The 23873-nt window shown below is 44.2% G+C and overlaps 1 protein-coding gene across 1 annotated transcript; it reads left to right on the top strand.

Moving 5' to 3' along the window:
• The first annotated feature begins 670 nt into the window (after positions 1 to 670).
• PCMTD2 (protein-L-isoaspartate (D-aspartate) O-methyltransferase domain containing 2) lies at positions 671 to 20512 on the top strand. Its single transcript, XM_075901028.2, has 6 exons — positions 671 to 826; positions 4528 to 4867; positions 7713 to 7815; positions 12300 to 12471; positions 14430 to 14553; positions 17332 to 20512. Exons 2-6 carry the CDS (start codon positions 4561 to 4563, stop codon positions 17712 to 17714), a joined length of 1089 nt encoding a protein of 362 aa, XP_075757143.1. The 5' UTR covers positions 671 to 826; positions 4528 to 4560; the 3' UTR covers positions 17715 to 20512.
• The last annotated feature ends 3361 nt before the right edge of the window (positions 20513 to 23873 follow it).

The following is a 23873-nucleotide window of genomic DNA, read 5'->3' as shown; positions in this document are numbered from 1 at the left end:
AGAAAAGTTTTTTGTGGAAAAGCGTGGCCAATCTAGACGCGGTTTTCCGCAAAAAATCCCCGATGGCCATTTTTGCGATCGGGGCTTTTTTGCGGAAAACAATACTATGCTGTCTACACTGGCCCTTTTGTGCAAAAGTCTTTCGGAAAAAGACTTTTGCCCGAACGGGAGCAGCATAGTATTTCCGGAAAAGCACTGATAATTTTACAGGAGATTGTCAGTGCTTTTCCGGAAATTCAAGCGGCCAGTGTAGACAGCTGGCAAGTTTTTCCGCAAAATCAGATGATTTTGCGGAAAAACTTGCCAGTCTTGACACAGCCCAGAGGTGTGTGCAGCTACAGGGCTGCAAAGGGAGCATGCAAATAAAAGTAACCCCCCAGCTCTTGACAAAACCCTTAATTTTGAAGCCAGGCTGCTGCCTTGGGCCTGTGGGGCAGGGTGAAGAGGGACCCAGCAGAGCTGGGGTCTGGGTCCAGGGGTGCCTGTGTGCTGGGGGCGCAGAGACAGACGTGGGGGGGGGGGGTTGTGTGTGCGTGGAGGTGGGTGTGTCGCTCCAACACTCCACTCTCCTGCCTGCTCTGCGCGTGGAGCTCAGTGGTTACGCTCCCCTCCGCTGCAATGGTACATTCCATAATCTCACCTCCCTCTCTCCCCCCCCCCCCCCCCGCGGTCTCGTCCGTTATCCCCGCGCCGTTGGTCCGCTCCGCGGCTGCGCACTGGCGCTGCCTGGGGGCTCCCAGCTGGGGGAGTGTTTACAGCTGCCCGCCGGAGCCGGAGGGCTGAGGAGAGCCGGGCCGGTGCGGGGAGCCGCTGCCCCAGCGCCCAGGTAGAGCCCAACCGCCGGCTGCCGGGCCCAACCGCCCTCGCCGCACGGGGCCCCTCCCCCTGCAGGCCCCTGGTGGGGGGGAGGGGAGACCCCGCCCCATCGCCCCTTGCTGGGGGGAGGGGCTTGGAGACCCCCCCCCCCCGCCCGTCCGTTGGGGTCTCCTCACACTGGGGCAGCGGCCTCAGTCAGGTCCCCCCCCCCAACCTGCCCCCGCAGCCGCGACCCTACAATAATATAATACTGGGCAGGGGGGGTGTGGTGACCTGGTCAACCCCCCCCCCCCCATCGCAACGGGCGAGGCCCCCCGTTGTGGCAGCGCCGAGGCGGGGTGCGCTCTGCTTAGGGACGTTGCCTGGCTAGGAGGGAAGACGGGGCACAGCCGTGTGTGTGACACACGCAGACACACACACACACACACACACACACGTCACGGGGTCTGGCAGGGAAAGTAACACGGGGGTGCAGAGCGATGTGAGGGGGGGGTCAGTGAGAGGGGCATGACTCCGTCCCCCCTGAAGTGGGTCCCTGTCTCTTATTCTTCCTTGCCCAGCTGGGCTGTGGCAGTCCCACCCGTCGGACCCAGCTGCCTGGCCATGCCTTGCCTGGCTCTGAGCGCCTTTCCAAGCGTGTGGTGAGCTCTTTTCAGGCTTGGTAATAAACCTTTCGGAGATGGTTGTGTGTGCCTGCAATCCAAACATAACTGCTCCGATGATCAACTCTTTATTTTTTCTCAGAAGAGGCAAGAAAGAGCGTGGCACCATCTAAATTGTGGGTGGCATCGCCATTCCTGGAGGGTGCACCGCTCACAAACCGCGCTGTTCTGGTAGTGATCAGAACTGTGGCAGGCACATTCCAGAGTAATGTGACCTGGAACGCTCTGATCGGTACAGAAATCCATAGTCTGCCCAAGAGCTGCAAAAGAATGCAACTACAGAATTAAAAGAGCTATAATCAAAGGTACTTTCCCCCAGCTATCAGCTTAGGAAAGCAAATGTGTAGCTGTTGGGAAAAATAACTTTAGGGTATGTTTTAAAATTCTGCATGTACAGTAGATGTTTCCTGCAAAATGAAGACTGGTTTGTGCTGTGGAAATAATCATTTCAAATCCTTCTTTGCACCCTAGGTCTCATCGACACTACCAGTATAACTTAGGGACCCTGATACAACTTGATTGTCCCCTGACCAGGTGACAAATTAACAATTGTGTGTAGAGTGGATTTAAACGTTGGTGTCCTCATAACTGGGCTAAGGCCTGGTCAGAGGATAAAAATGTTTTAGGTGGGACTTGTGGTTTCTTGATGGATTCTAGTGTATAGTGGACTGTAAAACCATAACACTGAAACTGGGTTGTGATACTGAAGCAAAAAAACAAACAGGATTTGTTTAACCTTGTCAGGAAGCCACACTTTTGAGCCCTGGTAGGACCACAGCCATACTTCGCTATTGTATTTAAACATGGAGATTTTAATAGTGTAAAAAGGGCCTGAATGGAGGGAAGGAGATAAACATACTCAAGACAATAGTGTGCACAAAGAAAAGCCAAGAAAAACAAAGTCTTAAGAGATGGAAGGAATTTTCTATACGTAGTAATTAATTGCAAAGAATACTACCTAAAGGCACCAAACCACCAACCATACTATTATTCAGAAATTAATAACTGGAGTGGAAAAGGGATGAGGGAAGATTCCTGTTTCCTGAAAACAGGGTGGGGGAGAAATATCCAAAATCCTATTAATGTTTTAATGCACTTTGAGGCATACATTTATTAAATAGGCTAACAGTCCTTCCTAAGAACTTGAGTCAAGTTGTTCATGCCTCATATCTGTTTGCAAACAGGTAGGATAAGAACTCTCTGGGTGTGTCTAGACTGGCAAAAACTTGCCAGCTGTCTGCACTGGCCGCTTGAATTTGCGCAAGAACACTGACGATCTAATGTAAGATTGTCAGTGTTCTTACGCAAATACTTTGACACTCCCACTCAGGGATAAGCCCTCTTGCGAGAGGGCCAGTGTAGACAGGACGGGAATTTTTTGCGTAAGAAAGCCCCGATGCGTAAAATGGCCATCGGGGCTTTCTTGAGCAAAATCGCGTCTAGACTGGCCACGGATGCTTTTGCGCAAAAGCACTTTTTGCGCAAAGGCACCCGTGCCAATCTAGACACTCTTTTCGGAAATACTTTTAACGGAAAAACTTTTCCGTTAAAAGCATTTCCGCAAAATCATGCCAGTCTAGACGCATCCTCTGAGAACAGATGTGTTGACATTTTCTTGGATCCTGCAGCAATTGTTTTTATTTCTTTTGAAACTGGTAAGGTATGATTTTTTTTCTCTAGTTCATTTTGTAGAACATTTTAGCTGTGGGCAGATCTACTGAATCTAGAAAACAGCACTACAATTGCTGCTTCTGCAGTTATTGTTAGCACTGCAAAGCAGTGCAAATGAAAATTCGTATTGTACTTTCTGGAATGGAACTTTTTAGTGTGTAGGAAACAACCAGATTAATTTGGAATTATGAATTAAAGTGCTTACCCTCTGTAACTCATTCTTTAAAAGCTGAAGATGTACTGTGTGAGTGTGTGTCCTACATAGAAAATAAGTGCTTTGAGTTCTTTTTTGCAAAATGAATTATGAGTCTGTAAAAAGTGACATCAGCAGTGTCATGAATTTGTAAAGGCCAGATGGGGTTGAAATAGTTTCTAAGGCAGTTGATCTCACTTAACTCTTAGAAGAGACCATGAGAAATTGCACTCATTCTGAGGAAAGTTCTTTCCAACAGTTACTCTCTCTTCTGTGGATATGTATTTTTTTCACTTCTGCTTCTGCCCCTTGATTCTCATCATCATTTTATGTAATGTATATCCATGGACTTAACATCATGTGATGTTCTCCTTTACCCTTAAAGGAAATTTGGAAGGCGTTCTGATTCCTTTTTCTGCCTGTTTCTTTTGCAGTCTGTCAACCACTTTCTGGTGTTACTCAAACAAGTATCCTAGATGATCTTTGAAAATTAGCAAACACAAGCCATGTTTGTATTCCTTATTTTTTATTATGAGTGCTTGGACTCCGTACTGGAAAAGGATGAATATGAATGGGAACTAGAATCCATAATCTTACTGAGCTGCTTAAGTGGAAACAGTGACTAACATGGTAGTAAAAAAGTCTCAGGGGGGTAGCTGTGTTAGTCAGTAACTACAAAAAACTTTTAAAAACAACAGTGATCCTGTAGCACCTTAGACACTAGCCAACAAATATATAGAAAATATCGTGAGCTTTCGTGGGCACAACCTACTTCTTCAGATGACAAATATCTGAAATATTTGTCACCTGAAGAAGTGGGTTGTACCCACGAAAGCTCATGATACTATTCATATATTTTATTATAGTAAAAAGTTCGTGCCACTAGAGGAGGATATTATGCAACTAAAATATGAATATTATGACCTTCCTTCTCCCCCCCCCCCCCATCAACCCCTGTCTGTGATTCTGAAACTCCAGGTACCAGATCTAAATGATTTTGTTTTTAAGAGCTGATAATGTTTTTTAAGTGAGCTTTTGAGTATATGTTCCTTTCTTACGTTTCTATGTTGATATTTTTGCAAAGGAGTTGTCTTCTTTTTAGGACTTTAAGTTGCTTTCTGTTCAGCTGCCTTAGTGCTTATAATGGTGTAAAATGTCTTCTGTTGCTCATCTTCCCCATCCCAGTTTAATTTTAGAACTTGCTAAAAATTGTTGAAGATGGGAGGCGCAGTGAGTGCGGGAGAAGATAACGATGAGTTAATTGATAACCTAAAAGAAGCACAGTACATCCGGACAGAGTTGGTGGAGCAGGCATTCCGTGCCATTGATCGAGCACACTACTATCCTGAGGAGTTTAAGGACAATGCTTACAAAGACCTGGCTTGGAAACATGGAAATATTCATATCTCTGCACCATGCATTTACTCTGAGGTGATGGAAGCTTTGGATCTAGAGCCAGGACTGTCGTTCTTGAATCTGGGCAGTGGAACCGGTTATCTGAGTTCTATGGTTGGACTCATCTTGGGTAAATAGCTTTTTCAGGTTAATTATTGATTAAATTATCTTTTATTTACATGATAGTAGGAAACATTCCTCTCTTTAATTTTAAGATTTTAAATTGGGTCCAAGTGCAATTAAAGAAACTTGACAAATTAAACAAGATTCAGGAAACCTAGTGAAGACTCAAAACAGATGATGAAGTGCACAGCTAATTATCATGGCTTCCTATTGAGACGGTTTTAAGCTTGCTGGGGAAGATCAAGGTGACAGGAGTGGAAAGAGACAATTTTGTGTGGACTGATGATTGAGTTTGGACAGAGAGGGTCCTGACTCTACATCTGTACCCCCATTTATTCTTAATTAATTGTAGCCAGTCTGAGATACATTTAAAGGATCTGATTATGATCTTGCAAGCTAATTTATACCAGTGTAAGAAAATCAGTACCCTGATACCAAGTTCTACAGTTAGTACCAGAGTGCAGTCAAGGTGATGCTTCAAAATACAATTTAACAAATTGTCTTATGTCTTAATAGAAGAAGAGTGATAGTGGTTGCCCAAAGTTAGTAACCTCCTTTTTCCCTTTCCTTCCTCTAGACAAACACATAGCAGTAAATATGTAAGTAGAATAGCTCTTCTAGTGTATAAAAGCATGGCTGATCACACCGAGTTAAACATGAAAATGAAGCGAATCACCTTACATTCTCATGATGACCGTAATCGTTGTGTGTAGAGAACTGTTAACATAAATTTCAAGCTGCATTGATCCTTGTGAAATCCAAAGTCACTGCTTACACACTGCTTCTGATTTCCAGTACAACTGCTAATGGCAGGAGTGTCTCCATTATCCTCCTGGCTGTGGTTGGAAATTTTAATTGTTTAAAAGTTTGGAGTTGAGTCTTAGTCCCACTTGCAGTGAATGGTCATGGAACTGGGACTTACTTATTGATTCGCAACAAGATTTGACAGACTTAATTAGAATATGAACATTTATAACTTCAGGGCCTTTGAACTATTTTCCCCTTAAAATTAGCAAGCCTCTCTCATCTCAAAAGTATGGATGGATTTGTATAGCTCTAATTATAATGTTAGTATGGCTGTTGTCTTCAGTGCCTAGCAGCAGTACTCTTAAGTTGTACATCACTGTAATTCTGCAACAATTTCCTTTCAAATATTTGAAGGCAAATTGCCATATTATGTGTTTTTCTTTGTTATGTCGGATCGTGTTATGTAAAGTCACATGACATGACTGGATTGAACTTGTTATGTCTTATTAAACAAGGATTCAGTTTGTCAAAATATGGAGGTCACGGGGACTGATCTGTTTCTAATGCAGAGTCAAACTCTTCAAAACAAAAATAATCAAATTACAGTTAATTCCCTAGGATATTATAATCTTCTGGAAGCCACGATACTTCCTTTTTTGCCTTCTGTAAAATTTAGACTCCCAGCACTTCAGAGAATCAAAATATTGCTAACCAGCATTGCCTCTAACTGATGTAATACAAAGGTGTTCTAAGCTCTGTTCAGATTCCTGTAATGTTCAAGTTCTTTCTGCTGTAATGCAGAATACTAAATTTTACTTATGGCATACTATGTAAGTGTCCTTCCCTTGTTTTTATGGAACTTAGATTCACCCTTTGTACTTCTCTAATATAATATAGATGAAAGTGATATTTCCAACTTATTAATCACTTTTGGTCTGATGTTTTTTCTCTCTTGTTAATTACTAGTGGCATCTAAGATTATTATAACTGAAAAATAAAAGATAAACAACTTTAGTTCTGTGGGAATTACTTGTTGTATTTGGCAACACATCTCGTGGTGGTTTTAAGCCAAGCCGCTTTCCCTTGTTGGAAAGACCCTTATAAATATGGTAATACAAACAGAAAAATCCTTTAAAAACATTTTTAAAGATTTTTTTTTTAAGTTCAAGCTCTCTCCTTTAAAGGTTGCTCTGTCAGAAATTTGAACTATATATTATCCAATTAAAAACAAATAAAGTAGTTTCCTGTAAGAGGAATGAGTCGGATTTCTAGAGCTAGCTAAAATTACCACGTGAGCTATAACTCTTGCCAAGTTTTGATCCTAGGCATAACTAATTTATTCATTTCATTAAGCATTTTGTTTATTAAAATATTTGTGCTCTCATACTATACTGGGTCAGACCAAAGATTCATCTAGCCCAGTATCCTGTTTTCCGACAGTGGTCGGTGTCAGGTGCTGCAGAGGGAATGAACAGAACAGGTATCATCAAATGATCCCTCCCCTGTCACCCACTCCCAGCTTCCAGCAAACAGAGGCTAGGGACACCATCCGTGCCCATCCTGGCTAATAGCCATTGCTGGATTCTCCTTCATGAATTTATCTCGTTCTTTTTTTTGAACCCTGCTAAAGTTTTGACTTTCACAACATCCCCCGGCAGAGATTTCCACAGGTTGACTGCATTGTGTGAAGAAATACGTCCTTTTGATTTGTTTTAAATCTGCTGCCTATTAATTTCATTTGGTTACCTCTTGTTCTTGTATTATTGGAAGAAGTATTGGTTATTTCCCACTGCATTAATCTTTAGTGATTTACAGTGTATTCTTTATTTTCTACAGCAGTGGTACGTCGGTGATATCAGCATTCCTATCTCACTGTTTGCTGCATGAGTAGGAGCATACTAGTCACAAAAGGTTGATTCACGTTCAGGCACTAGCCCTCTGTAATAGTTAATGGCGCTGCAGATCTCAAAACAAAAGTTTTGAATTATAGAAACCTTTTTAAGGAGCAGTTTATCTGAAACAAGTTGAGAAAGTAACAGGAATCAATTGTGCTGGGCTTTATCCCGTTGGCCATATAACCATTTTCTTTCTTTTTAAACTTGCAGGTCCTTTTGGTGTTAACCATGGCGTGGAGCTTCATTCTGACGTTATAGAGTATGCAAAGCAAAAATTGGACTACTTCATCAGAACAAGCGACAGCTTTGACAAGTAAGAGTAGAGAATACCTGTGGCATCCACTTCATGATTTTGCATTTAATAATTTATCACTAAGGACTACTAGCTCTTTGTACATGCATCTGACGAAGTGGGTCTTTGCCCACAAAAGCTTATGCTCCTACACTTCAGTTAGTCTATAAGGTGCCACAGGACTCCTTGTAGCTCTTTGGGTAGCACTCCTGGCTCATACGCAAGAACTCCAGATTTAAGGGTGATTTGAGGACACGGGCTCCTTAGACTTTCTGAGCTTGCAGTATGTAATAACATTGTAAGCTGACGGGTATGTGGGAGGAGGGAGGTTAAGAAGTTTTTGCTATGTTGTTGTATTCTTAGCCATTCTAATACCACACAGGTTAAGAGAAGCTAAAACTGGTTATTGGCAATAAGACTTAATTACAGCCAGTGTATTGAGGCTGGAAGTGGTGATAGCCATCTGTCTAAAAAATTTCAGAGGGGATAGCCGAGTTAGTCTGCAACAGGAAAACATAAAAAACAACAAATAGTTTAGTAGCACTTTAAAGACTAACAAAACATGTAGATGGTATCATGAGCTTTCGTGGGCACAGCCCACTTCTTCAGATGACCAGAGTGTTGGAAGTCCAGAGCCAAGAATAAATAAGGGAAAGGAGGGAAGGAGGAAAAAAATTGGAAGCGGGGGCTGGGGGAAGACAGTGGTTAGATATGCTTCAAAAAATAGCTGAGCCATGATATTTGCGATCTCTCAGCCTGAATCCCACCAAAGAGTGTAAAGTAATTTCCAAGTTGCTCTAATATGGTTTATTGGGGAAAAAAAATCTAAGAAAGAAATGTTATATCTAGAGGCCTGTTAGAAATATCAGTGACTCTGCAATGCAACTACAAAAGGAGGGGGAGTTGAAGGTATTAAAGATGGGGTCATTTAGATAAGATCCTGGCCCATCTATTTTATATTAAAACTATTGTCAAAAAGGATAGGTGGTCTAGTGTTCCCATTAAAATCCTTTTAATAAAATTTGCCTTGTATCCAAGTCTGTGTACAAACTTCTGATGACTTCATAACACTGAAGCAACTATGTAGTCAAACAAATTGGCCAATTATTCATTGTTTATATACGTTGAGGGGAGTAAGAAAAATAATTTATAAAAGCACACTGTTCTACATCTGACCAACTGGTAATTCAGGGTACACCTACACAGCAACATTATTTCAAAATAACTCAGTCTGTGTCTATGCAGTAGGCAATTATTTCAAAATAATGTTGAAGTGCTGTCAAGCTGGAGGACTTCTTACTCCAGCTCCAGTAACCCTCATTGTACGAAGAGTAAGGGAAGTTGGAGGAGGCGTGCTGACCCTGTGGGCTCCCAGCGGGAGCTGCTGGGAGCTGACAGGACTGGCAGCCCATGGGGTTGGCAGGATTGGCAACCAACCACTGGGAGCGCATGGACTGTGTAACTGACTTGGTTCCACGGTTAATTTTTTCTAACCTTTTTTATATCCCTATTCTTGAAGTCTGTTTCTTTTGTAATTCTAACATATTTTAGTCGGCTGGCTGTCTCCAAGGACCAAAGGTGGCACAACTGTATATTTTGTCATTATTGACACATCAAATGTAGGGGTGGTTATAGTCTTTGTGAATTCTGACCATTCTGCAAAATCAAATATTAACCCAAAATTGTTCTTTTTTTCTTAAACTATATGAGAAATACTCTAGTATACGAATTATTGTCTGAACTGTGAATTCACAGTGAAAACCTGGCTCAGTTGAAATGGATAGTAAAACTCCCATTGATTTCAGTGTGGACAGCATCTCACTCTTAGGCTATGTCTACACTGCACACTTATTTTGGAATAAGCTGTTCTGGAAGAAATACTCCAAAATAGTTTATTTTGAAATAACTCGTCTACACAACAGGGAAGCCTCAAAATTAGTCCAAGGCTGGCTCTCCTAATGTGGACGTGCTACCTCGATTTAGAGCCCCAGGAAGCACTGGGGAATGATTACTTTGAATGGGCCTGAGGGAGGAGCTATTTCGAAATAGCAGCAGTTGCGCATTCACACTACAGGCAGTCCCCGGGTTACGTACAAGATAGGGACTGTAGGTTTGTTCTTAAGTTGAATCTGTATGTAAGTCGGAACTGGCATCAGCCGCTGCTGAAACTGATCAGTTTCAACAGCCGCTGAATCTGGACACCAGTTCCACTTACATACAGATTCAAGATAAGAACACCAGGCGTCCCCAAGTCAGCTGCTGCTGAAACTGATTAGCAGCTGATTCCAGGAAGCCCAGGGCAGAGCAACTCTGCCTCGGGCTTCCTGTAGTCAGCCGCTGGTCAGTTTCAGCAGCGGCTGACTTTGGGACGCCTGGGGCAGAGCAACTCGGGTGCTGCTGGCTTGGTCCAGTAGCGCGGCTGCTCCTCGGAGCTACTGGACCAACCCAGCAGCACCCCAGCTGCTCTGCCCCAGGCATCCTGATTCAGCCACTGCTGAAACTGATCAGCAGCTGAATCAGGACGCCTGGGGCAGAGCAGCTGGGGTGCTGCCGGGTTGGTTCAGTAGCGCCAAGGAGCGGTGCTGCGGGACCAACCGGCAGTGCCCCACCTGCTCTACCACAGGCCCCCGGCTTTGCTCCACGTCTCCCTGGTCTGCTGGGGGGGCACTAGCTGCGTCCCCCCCCAGCAGACCAGGGAGACGTGGAGCAAAGCTGCGGAGGACCCGGGCCGAACCATGGCGCTTCCAGATCAGCGCCGCGGTCCGGCCCGGGTCCTCCGCGGCTTTGCTCAGCGTCTCCCTGGTCTGCAGACCAGGGAGACGCTGAGCAAAGCCACAGAGGACCCGGGCGGACCTGCAGCTTCCAGATCAGCTGAAAGCGCTGCGGGTCCTGCCTGGGTCCTTCGCTGCTCTGCTCAGCGTCTCCCTGGTCTGCAGACCAGGGAGACGCTGAACAGAGCGGCGGAGCACCCGGGGCCGGACCCGCGCCGCTTCCAGCTGATCTGGAAGCGGCGCGGGTCCAGCCGGGTGCTCTGCCACTTTGTTCAGCGTCTCCCTGGTCTGCAGACCAGGGAGACGCTGAACAAAGCGGCGGAGCACCCGGGGCCGGACCCGCGCCGCTTCCAGATCAGCTGGAAGCGGCGCGGGTCCGGCCCTGGGCGCTCCGCCGCTTTGTTCAGCGTCTCCCTGGTCTGCAGACCAGGGAGACGCTGAACAGAGCGGCGGAGCACCCGGCAGGACCCGCGCCGCTTCCAGCTGATCTGGAAGCGGCCGCGGGTCCGGCCCCCGGTGCTCCGCCGCTTTGCTCCCGTCTCCCTGGTCTGCTGGCTCCACCAGCAGACCAGGGAGACGGGGAGCAGCTTTTCTCGCCCCGGAGAAGGCGGGCGGCGGGACCAGGCGTCCCGCTGCTCTAGTTCTCCGGGGCGAGAAATCCCCGTTCGTAACTACGGATCCGACATAAGTCGGATCCGCGTAACTCGGGGACTGCCTGTACTGCTATTCCGAAATAGCTATTTCAGAAGTGGCATTACTCCTTGTGGAATGAGGTTTACAACATCCGGAATAAGCCACCCATTATTTCGATGATATTTCGAAATAACGTTGCTGTGTAGATGCACCCTTAGTGTTGAAACCTATTTAGCCAGTTAAGGAAAAATGCATGGAAAACCTAGCCGAAGACATACTGGTTTCAGTTTTAAAAGAGGTTAGCGTTCAAATTACATGAGTTATATTTATATTTATGCACAGATATTATAACTGGGCCCACAAATAGGGTAATTTTATGACCAGTCCCAATCCTGACTATTTGCATAAGCAGTTATCCAGGATATGTGTTAAGATCATACATACACCTGACATCTTTGGAAACTCTCATATATGAGTAATTTCATTATCATTCTAGCCTAGAGGGCCTCAGATTGTGGCCCTTTTCTGGTACAGGTTGGACCTCCCTGGTCTAGCACCCTTGGGACCTGACCAGTCCTGGATGAGAGATTTTGCCAGACCGGTCATTTCTTGCCCCCAGCCCCCTCCAACCCTTGCCCAACTACTGGCCTCCCAGCTGGTTCCTCGCTGACCCCTGCTGCCCTGTCAGCTGCCACTGCCCTACCAGGCAGCCCTCCCACCTCTGCGCAGCGGGCACTCGCTGCAGCTCCCGGCTCCTGCTGCCACACCGGGCAGCTCCACTACCTCTGCATGCCAGGCTCCCCTTGCCCTAGTGGGCAGCCCCACTACTGCGCATGAGGCTCCCGCTGCTCTGCTGGGAACCCCGGCTGCTGTGGGTCAAGCTCCCGCTGCTCTGCCAGCCAGCAGAGCTCCCAGGCGCTAGCTCTCCACCCGGGCTGTCTAGTGCGGCAGCTTCCATGGTCCAGAAGGAGTTTCAACCTGTATTCTATAGAAAGTAACTTTTTGAAATTCAGGAAATTGGGTCTTAGGAGGGAAAATCGTCAATGAAATTTCTTTTCTCACCAAGCCACAAGTGTTATAATTGGGCTGCTTCTTTTTCAGATTTGAATTCTGTGAGCCTTCCTTTGTTACTGGCAATTGTTTAGAGATCTCTCCAGAGTCTACTCAGTATGACCGTGTTTACTGTGGTGCTGGGGTACAAAAAGAACATGAGGACTACATGAAGAATCTGCTGAAAGTTGGGGGAATTCTTGTCATGCCACTTGAGGAAAAGGTCGAGTGCCTCTTTACCTGTGATTTTGATTTCTTTATTCTTATTTAGTCTGTAGCTCACTACATTCTTTAGAGGCAACTGTTTGGCATATCAGCTCTTACAGTAAGTCTGTAGTAGGAATAAAAAGAGCAATTTCCAGAAACTGAATTACAGGAGGCCCCCGACCACCCGAGTTCTGACCCCCCGCACTTACAACCATTTTTGTAAGTGCAGAAGGGGCCAGAAACCCCCGACTTGCGTCCTTGGCCTGCATTTACGACGGCGCCCGGCGCCTATCGTAAATGCGGGTTCGAGTTACGACACCCCCGGAACCAATCACATCTCAAGTTTTAATTGTTACAAAGTGTGCATATTTCTACCAGACAGTCCTTTTTCAGCGCTTTGGCATTTAATTTTGAAGTGAATTGTGAAACTACTCTTAAGTTGTTAACACTTCATTTTTGTACTTCTTCAAGAATGTGTCAGTCAAAGTTTGTTGAAGTGAGGTATCGTAGCACAGTTTCTGCTTTACAGTGGTAAATTAACACTGTGCATAAAAATATTTTTATAGTAAGTATTTGGAAAAGGAAGGTAATGTTTCAGTTTTGGGTTGAGTTGTAACAATATGAATCTTACATCTTTTCATATTTTTCATTTGGGGCTAGAAGAGGGAGAAAACACTGAATTATAAATTTGGTTTCAAATTACCCGTAGCTTGAATTTCTGATTCTCTGTTTTTAAACTACTTCATAAATAGATTTTTGCAAATGAATAGTGTAGTGTCTTGTTATATTTATTATAACCAGCAAATAACTTTTAAATTATAAATCAGGAATACTTAATGTTTGATCATTTCTTTTAAGCATTTGAGTCAACTTCACAAATTATCTTCTAAAGGGCCATCCAATATACCAACATTCTGAAGTGCCAGTGAGCATTTTGTACACCTAAACTGGGTAATTTCTGGGTATTTGAAAATATACCTGATTTATGCACGTAAACATTAGAGGTGTTAAGAAGGCCAGTTAAAAACTTGAACTAAGAAGTTAAAGATTAGCTAAAACCTTTTCCTTCACTATTAAAGACATAAAAAAGTTTTTTTGCTGGAATAAATCTGGGTTTAGTTGTTTGTTTTTCTCTATTTATAGTGTACACTGTTGGAGATTTGTCTAGTAGGAAATTTGTTCAGAGTTTCAGATACAGCAAGTGAGAACTGGACAAGGAAAATGTGTCAGCCTACTCTGCCAAACAGGAAGTATTCAAAATAGTTGCAAGTCATCGGTTAAGTAAACAGCAGCCTGTAGCCAAAACTGCTGCTGATACAAAATGGGCTTTCTAGGCCTACCCTCTTTCTACAGTGCAAAACTAACAAGACAATTATTAGACTACAGTTACTTTATCTGTTTGTTGCCTTCTTTGTGTCAGCAACAGCCTGTGGAGTCTGTTTTTCTTAGGATTATGGTGCTGTTATTTACTAGCCCAACTTGCCAGATACCAGTTTTTTTAATGCCCTGTCATTTTTAATGGTTTGCCAGAAATCACTGTTGATTTCAGACTATGAATAGCTATGTTAAAGCTTTCTAAACAAACATATCAAGAGATGCAATTCTTACATCTGTTTCAAACAGAAATGTATAGTCAAGGAACTGCTTAGTTTAGGATAGAAAGTGACATGGAGCCCCTTGTCTTCAAGTAGTTAGTTTCTGTCAGCAGTCTGCAGAAATCATTACCATTCAGAAGTTGTTAGATCACCTACACTATGGGAAATGAATTGGTGATCTTAATTCTATGCACACAACACAACCAACCAATATTGTTTGCAATAACTGTTTTGAAGCCAAGGAATAAATGTCTATGGGATATCAAGATTCTCTTTGCCTGAAATCTAAAAGGCAAACAATAGATTGTTCATTCTTTGCATAACAAATTAGCAGTCGATAACTGTTTGCATAGTGGACAACACTTTTTTTTTAATGCAGCTGACGAAGATAACACGTATTGGTCCTGCTGCGTGGGAAACCAAGAAGATCCTTGCTGTTTCTTTTGCTCCTCTGATTCAACCCAACCATGCAGATTCAGGGAAGTCAAAACTTGTTCATTTGCGTAAGTAAAAATATTTATAAGCATATATGCTCTTCTTTCTGCTGTCCCCTTGGCTGTTAGTTTGATTTTTATCCAAGCATACTATTCCTAGGCAGCTGAGGTGCAGCTTCCTCCTCCTGGTGAAAACTGTGCAAGCTGTTTCATTCATTTGATGGCTGTTCAATTTTGTCCATAGTGTGCTGGACACCATTTTTTCTTTCAACATATTTGAAGAGTTATGTTGTAGGAAAGCAAGTTACAAAACAAATCCAAAAATATTAATGTGTGCTCTATGAAATTGAAATTGTGTGTCTTTGTATTTTAAAATATTTTCCCTCCGTTTTCACATTTTCAGCTTCCTGTTTGACAGACAGTACTGCCTTGCCCATGTAGTCATACATGGCATCTTAGGCTACGTCTACACTGCAGGCTTCTTGCACAAGAAGCCTTTTGTGCAAGAGGTTACATTGCATTGTGTCTACTTGAGGTTGGACCTCCCTGGTCCGGCACCATCGGGACCTGACCAGTCCCAAACGAGAGAATTTGCTGGACCAGGGGAGGTCTCCTGCCACTGGCCCCCAAACCCGTCACCTGCTACTGGCAGACTGCCCCAGCAGACACCCTGTCTTGCCCTCCCCCCAAACTGGCTGGGCTGCTTTCCCAGCTGCTGCTGGCTTCCTGGGCAGCACCAGCTCTGACTTCTGCCACAGAGCTCTGACCCCACGCTCCAAGAGGCTGCTGGAGGACTCCGGTCCTGCGCTGTCGAGGGGCTCCAGCCTCGGCCCCGTGCGCCCGGGGGCTACCGCGCCAACCCAGGCTGTTAGGAGAATCCAGCCCCGCAGCTGCCACGGGCTCCAGCCATAATCCTGCACTTTCCCCAGCTGGGCTGCCAACCCTGTTGTCCCAGGCCAGCTGGCTCTCCTGACCTTAAGCTTCCAAGCTCTCTGGTCCAGGAGTATCTGTGGTCCTGCCGAACCAGAGTGCGCCAATTTTCGGAGGTGCAACCTTTACAAGGAGGCCTGCAAGTATTACATACTTTATTTTTTTCCCCCTTCCTTGCCCAGATCAGAAGAATGTCTGTGTGTTTTTTTTAAATCCACAATGGAACAGAATTTTCAGTTTAATTTGATGCTTCTCAGTGCAGGGATACATGTATGCAAGTGCAGTTTTTCTTTTTATTGCATGAGAGACATAGAACTGTGCAGTGATATCGACCATTGCTGCACAAAAGAGGTGCAGAGTCCTCAGCCCCTGAAGAGGGTGGGTGTACACCCTATGTATCAGGCTCTCAAACTCTATTTACCTTAGGGCCAGGGCCAGTCTTCAGCTCCTGCAAGTGGGCCAACGAGTGCCCCTCTGTGGCAGGGTTCTGGGGGGTGGGTATGTGTGCATCTCCACGTGTTCCTCCCACCCCACACATCTACCAGCCCTGCCTGCTGGTTTGTGCTCCTCCCTCCCTCCGCATCCCCTAGCTTTGCCTGCTGCCCCCCCAGGTGATTTAACTCCACCCCCGGGGACTCCATTGCCACCACTGGTAACACAGCAGTGGTGCTAAGTGGCTTCTGTCTGCTAGCTCTGCGCCACTGCTGGCATGTCCCTATTGCCTGGGGGAGATGTGTGCAAAGCCACCTCGTCCATAGGACAGTTCGGTGTAGCCACCCTGGGCCCCATGCTTGGGAGGGGTGGGGCGGCAGCAGCTGCCGCACCTGTCCAAATGATGGGATGGTCCTTCATTCTCAGGTTAGCCATGGAGAAATGGAGCAGGAGCCATGGAGAAATGGAGCTATGCAGCAGCCTGCTCTGCAGCTCCGCCATCTCCCATGCCAGCCCGCTCTTGGTCTGGGGCACACCGCTTCCTGCCACTGTGGTGAATTGGAGCAACCGGGCTGGCCTGGGAGATGGCCGCAGAGCCGAGGCTGCTGTGTTATGTTGCTTTTTGGCAGCTCCTGCTGCCGGGGTGAGTGCGGGGCGACCCGACACCTGCTGCAGCCTCATGCCAAGTTGCATCCTTTGGGGAAGGGGTGTGATGGGGGAAAGAGCAGACAAGGGGCAGGAAGAGGCACGGCAGAGACGGAGCAGGGGCTGGACTTCAGGGAAGGGTGTAGAGACCCTCCAGAGCCACAGAGGTTTGTGTGCCAGCAGCTGTGTGCAGGCTGGATTGTGGAACTGCTCAGGCTGCAGATAGCCTTGGGCCATGAATTTGAGACCCCTGCTATCAGTCAGGTGCTTCTAGCTCCTTCTATCCAAGGATCTTGAAGCAGGTTTCATATGCTAATGATGTAAGCCTACACATTTTGAAATAGATAACTTTTGTCAGTTTCTTCATCATTCTTAAGTGACTTGCCCAAAGTCATGAAATTAATCAGCGACAGAAATGGGAGTAGACTTTTTTCATGCTACTGAGAAGTCCAGAAACAAACTCTTCCACATTATGTACAGTCTAAATTGCAATCTCAAAGTCTAAAATTTTAAAATTAAAACACTGTTGCATAAAATAGGTTCCCTGATCATGTGAGTATAAAATACTAAATCTCTATTTTAAATATTTCATCCAGTGTCTACCTATTTCAGTTTATGCAAAGACTGGGATTTTGTGTTTGAACTTTTACTCTCATTTCCTTCTCTGTGCTCAGATTAAAGGAGAAGTGCCTATCACAAGTTTTTTGGGGAAAAGCTAAAGTTTAATCTGAATTGACAGATTGAAATAAAGCTTTTTTTAAATAAGCATGACAGGAAATTGATATAGTCTGAAACTGAGTAAAGCTTGTGCTGCTAGATTTTTTTTTCATTGTGTTATAGCACCAATGACTGTCCGCAGCCTACAGGATCTAGCTCGCATTGCCATCCGAGGAACTATTAAAAAGATAATACATCAAGAAACAATGAGCAAAAATGGAAATGGGCTGAAAAACCCTCCAAGGTTCAAACGAAGGCGTGTTCGCCGCCGTCGCATGGAAACCATTGTTTTCTTGGATAAAGAAGTCTTTGCCAGTCGCATCTCAAATGCCTCAGATGATAACAACAACTGTGAGGAGCTCGAGGAAGAGAGGAGAGAGGAGGAGGAAAAGGGTATCTCTGAACTGAAACCCGAACCCCCTGTAAACTTTCTGAGAGAGAAGGTCTTGAGTCTGCCTTTGCCTGATCCCTTGAAATATTACCTGCTTTATTACAGAGAAAAATAAGTTTCTTGTTCATAGAAAGCAGAAAGGTAGATATGAAAATAAAATACTTTGTAGGGCTTGACAAAAATGTGTACCACTTGCTTGCCTGTTAACATGACCACACATGGCAGTAGGCTGGCTGGGGAATGTGGCTGCTGTATACTTAAACATCATAGCTTTTTTAAGTTTCCTCTCTTTCTTGAGTGTATGCTATAGTTTTATCCTGCAGCAGTGTTTCCTTTTAAAAAGCAAGCCGATGAAGTGTTCAGTTGCTTAGAGTGAGAAGGATTTAATTCCCTGAAAACTAACTGCACAGAGATGTCTATTGAAATCTCTTGGTTCACTTTTACCAAATTTAAGTTTTTAAATATTCTTAGACAGTGCTCTAAAGACTTCATTGCCCATGCTCTCCTACTAACTTTGCCACAAACTGAGTATACATTTGGTTTCTTTTTTGAAGAACAATATTGGTACAGTCTGACCTGGTAAACCATATTTCTTCCAGAAATCTGTGGAAAGCACAAAGATACAAAATCAGACTTTGATAGTTACTTTGGGTTATCCAGGTTTTGAACACTGAAGCAAAGCACTGGCCACCTTTTAGTTGGTGGGTCAGAGTGTAGCTTTAAACCTTACATTTTTTTCGATGTGGGGGAAAAGAATGTTTGCCAGGGAGTTGGTGCTTCCTTCATAGAAAACAGCTTCCTTGTAAAATCCAGCTTGAGGTGAGATTCCAGCTATGTAAGGTTTAGAAAGAAGTAAGGAGAGTGAACTTAATTCGGCGTTGCTAAACTGATCAGCCAAGTTGCCAAGTGTCCTAGGGTGATCAGGTTTGTGGCTGTTTTCTCTGGCATCGTTTACAATGAAATTCAGAAAAAAAATAGCAAGGAGGAGGAGAAACATAGCAAGGAGCTGAACAAGGCTGGTTCTGATGCACTCTGGTGCACTCAGGAGACCTCACATGAGTTAATGTGTGACTCCTGTGCGGAACATAGAGTAAGGCAGGCAGTCTCAGGCATGGCTAGCTTGGACTGACTGAAGTAGCCAGTGTCCTGGGAAATGAACCAAACTTTGTTTCTCAGAGGTTGTGCAGAAAGTGGAAACAGGCTAGGAAGCCAAAGTGAGTGATTATGCTACTGACACACAATGTTTTAAGTGCCCCATGTGGGGTTCTGCTGTAGCAAGGAGACTACAATGCTGTTTATGTATGTCTTGTCCTTGTAGGTTAGGAGGAACTAGATTTACAACCTTCCTAGTTCACTTCATTTTTGTTTCTTTAAGTAGCTTGTGTAGAAAGACTTGATAGCCAGCAAATTTCATGGAGTGTAAATTCTAATTTTTATTCTCAAGTCTTCCTGTAATGATGGTAGGAGATTTATAGTCATGTGTTGAGGGGAAGATTGCTTGATTAATTTTTCCTATTTGAAAAAAAAATCTATGTACAGTATTGGGGGCTAGAAGGAAACAATAGAGGCTGCGTTAATTCGAATCCCTCCTAGGTTAACAAAATAATAACCCTATCAGTAGATAATCTGGCTATATTAGAATAGTATTTCCTTATTAGCTGCAGTTGGTAGGCTTGATTTTTGATCTCATTTTGCATTGTCTCCTCAACTCGCTAAGAGGAGTGAATGAAGATTGTCTTGCCCAAAACATGTTAACCTGGACTTCAGTACATAGTACGGAGTCACACAATTTGCATTGACTGAGTTGTGTGTTTAAATCCTGTGCAACACTTTGAAAATGCAGAATTTAGCCTACGTGTCCAAGCAATGCTTTTATGCTTATTTGGTCCCTTTTAAGAAGTCTCCAAATACCCACTCTGTACTTGTGACAACTAACGTGTCTTTTCTATAGAAAACAATGTATGGCTGTCCAATAAAATCTCTATGAACTGCATTTTTTGTGGCCTCGGAGGATAGTATTTTCAATTCTGTTAAACATTTGTGTTTCATGTTTGTCATAGATACATATGCCTTTCTCTCCAGAGGCAAGACAGATTTTCACCCTTTGAGCAGCCTTTCGATTTGGGCTACTAAGTCCCCATCCAATTTATTAATTGAAGGCATTTCTACAAATACTGTGTAGAAGTCTCCTATTTTTGAAATGGTCAATAACAACTGGAAGTGGATGTTTATATGAATAATCCAATGTGTTGCTTCTGTTCCTTTATCTTTGCATTTGGCCCTGTTTGATGTTTTTCCCTATAACTATAAAAGAGATTTTGTCAGATTTTCACCAGATTTGCCTTCTTATAACATTTGCTAGATTTTGTAAGGCTCTTTAAAACACATAGAAACACATTTTTCCCATGTATAATTGAATACAGCAAATATATACACAAGCAATTTGGGTTCTAGGTTGTCAGTGTCCCATTGTCAAAAAACATGGTAGAAAATCTATATGTGTACTATAACTGTGAAATAGTGTAGTTTAGAGCCTGTAAATAAAGGGGAATTGTAAATATGATTTTCCCTGTGCACAAGCATTTGCACTGTAGTTTAGTACAGTAGATTTGTGTGTTTAGTAGATTAACTGTAGCATACTATTTTTTGTATAGTCTATTACCTGCCTTTCTGATGACTGATTATTTTTGTTTTTCACATAGTCTGCATTTTAAATGTCATGTGACTTCTTTGTAGATTTTGATAGGATACTAAGTACATAAGGAAACAAGCGTCAAACTGTTGAAATCTAATGTAAGTTGAGAAATAAGTGTGTAAAGCAATTTTTTTGTCATTTCTAAACTCATGAGGCATGCAAAAATGTTAAGCATTTGAAAAACAATTTTATTAAACCGGTGTTTCTATATCAATAAATGCAGTAATGACTTTTTAGCCTTCTTAACATTGCTTCTACATCGTGTTGTGCTAAGAATACTTTGCAAAAATATGTATTTTCAAAATTACAGGAAGTCATTTCTGTTCTTAGAAAAGGCAATACAGTACTTAATGCCAAGCCATTGTGTAGTTTATATTGACTTCATCTTCATGTGGAACACCATCTTCCAAAAGCAGCACAATTAGTGCTGCACAAACCAGTCACTAATGGAATAGTGGAAGGAGGATGCATGCGGGGGGGGGGGGGGGCGGGCGAGCAGGATTGACCCTCCCCCTGCCAAGGATCCCTTAACCCATTCATTTACTACTTGGCTTGTACTGGCCATGCTGGCATGGAGTGAGCATGCTTAGGAACACTGCTGAAGCCAGCTGCCCTCATTCCCTCCCTCACCACCATGGGCAGGCATTAGTCGCCAGAGTTAACTGGCAAGCCGGTTCCCTTAGCTAGATCTTTAAAATGGGAACTTAATAGTTGCCATTCAGGTCTTCTGTCTCACTAGTGCTGTGAATAGTCCATTTCACCTTCAGCTGTAATTGGAAGCAAATCTTAATACAGCCAGGGAAGAGAGAATCCCAGTCAGTATTCTTCATTGGCAATAGATGTATTTGTTGACTCTTGTCCTACAATATGGTGATAGATAGATTAGGGGTGTTTGCTAATTGCTTATTTGAATAGTCAATTCGCCGCATGAATTCTTAGTGGTTAGTCGACTATTCTATAGTCCCCGGGGATGGGGTAGCACATAGTACAATCCAGCCCCACTCCCGAGGGGCCCTCTGCCACCATGCGCTGCTGCCGCTCTGTCAGAGGCAGCAGCGTGGGGTGCCAGGCGGGAGCCGGTCTGCGAGGGAGCCAGTTTAAAAACCAGCTTCCCTCGCGGACCTGCTGTCTGCTGCCCCACAATGCTGCCTCTGATTCAGGGGTGGGGGAAGCTGCCCCAAAGCAGCCTCTGTCAGTGCCGCAGACAGAGGCTGCTTTGCAGCAGCAGCCCCACACCTGATAGAGGCAGTAGCGTGGGGGTGGGGGACAGGCAGCACCATGGAGCCAGTGCTCAAAGGGAACTGGCTTTTAAGCCGTCTCTCCCTAGCATCAGCTCCTGCTCCCCTCCTCTTCCCCCCATTCCCCTCCCACCTCTGCTGCCTCTGATACAGAGCTAGCAAGGGAATGGGGAGAAATGCGAGTAGTTGACTAAATTAACCTAGGCTTATTGGTTAATCGACTAGTTGACTACTTGTTCACATCCTTAGTATAGATTTTCATTTGTATTACCTCTAGGTTAGTCTAGACGAATGTGTGTATGGTGCTAACTCATCTGTCTCCCAATTCGAACAGTAGAATAATATATTAACATACAACTAAACCCTTCCATTTCCATTCACTGCTTCCTACAAATACTTTTACCGCTTTGAGAGGGGATGAATATGCCACATTTTATCTAGGGAGAATTATTTGTGTATTTATTATTATTTGGGTCACGGAATTCAATTAAAAAAGAAAGTTGTACTGTTGTAAAAGACTGTCGTTAGCAAGCCGCGTTTATGACAAGCACCTGCTGGTTTCAAGTAACTTGTATTTGCTACGTAGCCTACTCTGTGTGTGTTAACTTTAAAACTAGCTATCCGTAAGAGTATTGCATTTACAATACATCCCAAATTTACATTTGATCAAAGCCCATGAGAAATATTCCAAAGGGTGTTGGAGGGAAGTCTTTGACAACTTGCAACTTTAGCGCTCTTCTTTATTATGTAATGTTGTTATCCAGATAAAATGAAAGCTAGACTCCACTCAAGGGCTATGTCTATGCTCGCAGCTTCTTGCGTCAGAAGTATGCAAATGAGGCTAAGTGTGAGTATTGCTGAGCCTCATTTGCATACCTAATGAGCCGCCATTTTGCAGAAGAGGCTCTTGCACCAGGAGGAGCTGTCTCCACTGCCCCTTCTTGCACAAGAAAACCCCTCTTACGCAATGCCGATTATTTTCAAGAATAACGGCATTGCGCAGAAAGGGGCAGTGTAGACAGCTCCTTCTGGCTCAAGAACCTCTTCTGCAAAAATGGTGGCTGGTTATGTATGCAAATGAGGCTCGGCGATATTCCACGCTTAGCCTCATTTGCCTGCTTCAGACGCAAGAAGCCATGAGTGTAGACATAGCCAAGGTGTTTTTAGTAAGGAGGGGGTTTTGTTCCCTTCTGTTGAGTGAAATAGTCTCTTGTTTAAAAATGCTCTCCCCCCGCCCCCAAAAAAACTGTAGTGGATGACAGTTGGTTGTCTGTGTATTTGTGGATATTTATCTGCACATAATGTCCAGAAAATGTTTCTTTTTGTGGTATCAGAGGGGTAGCTGTGTTAGTCTGAATCTGCAAAAGCGATGAGGAGTCCTGTGGCACCTTATAGTTATTGGAGCATAAGCTTTTGTGGGCAAAGACGCATGTAGTGGAAATTCCAGATGCATGTAGTGGAAATTCCAGAGGCAGGTATTAATATACAGTCATAAGGAAAGAGTACCAATCGAGAGTAAGGCTAGAGATAACGAGGTCAATTCAGTGAGGGAGCATGAGGCCCACTTCTAGCAGCTGATGTGGAGGTGTGAACACCAAGAGAAAAGCCAAAACCGCTTTTGTAGTTGGCTAGCCATTCACAGTCTTTGTTTAATCCTAAACTGATGGTGTCAGATTTGCAGATGAACTGTAGCTCAGCAGTTTCTCTTTGAAGTCTGTTCTTGAAGTGTTTTTGTTGCAGGATGGCTACCTTTAAATCTGCTATTGTATGTCCAGGGAGATTGAAGTATTCTCTTACAGGTTTTTGTATATTACCATTCCTGATAGCTAATTTGTGTCCATTTATTCTTTTACGTAGGGATTGTCCAGTTTGGCCGATGTGTATAGCAGAGGGGCATTGCTGGCACATGATGGTGTATTTTACATTGGTAGATGTGCAGGTGAATGAACCCGTGATGGTGTGGCTGATCTGGTTAGGTCCTGTGATGGTGTCGCTGGTGTAGATATGTGGGCAGAGTTGGCCCCGAGGTTTGTTACAGGGATTGGTTCCTGAGTTAGACTTACTGTGGTGCGGTGTATAGTTGCTGGTGAGAATTTGCTTTAGGTTGGTGGGCGAGGACTGGCCTGCCTCCCAAGGCCTGTGAAAGTGAGAGAACATTGTCCAGGATGGATTGTAGATCACTGATGATCAGGGCTTGACAAACGGCGATGCGTTGGACAGGTTTTAGCTGAGGTATGTAGGTAATGGCCAGTGGTGGTCTGTTGGTTTCTTCGTTGGGCTTGTCTTATAGTTGGAGGCTTCTGGGTACATGCTGGGCTCTGTTAATCTGTTTCCTCACTTC

The sequence above is a fragment of the Pelodiscus sinensis genome, chromosome 17 (assembly GCF_052426305.1).
Source record: "Pelodiscus sinensis isolate ZL-2025 chromosome 17, ASM5242630v1, whole genome shotgun sequence".
Lineage (NCBI taxonomy): Eukaryota > Metazoa > Chordata > Testudines > Trionychidae > Pelodiscus > Pelodiscus sinensis.
This window is presented reverse-complemented; position numbering and strand designations above follow the sequence as displayed.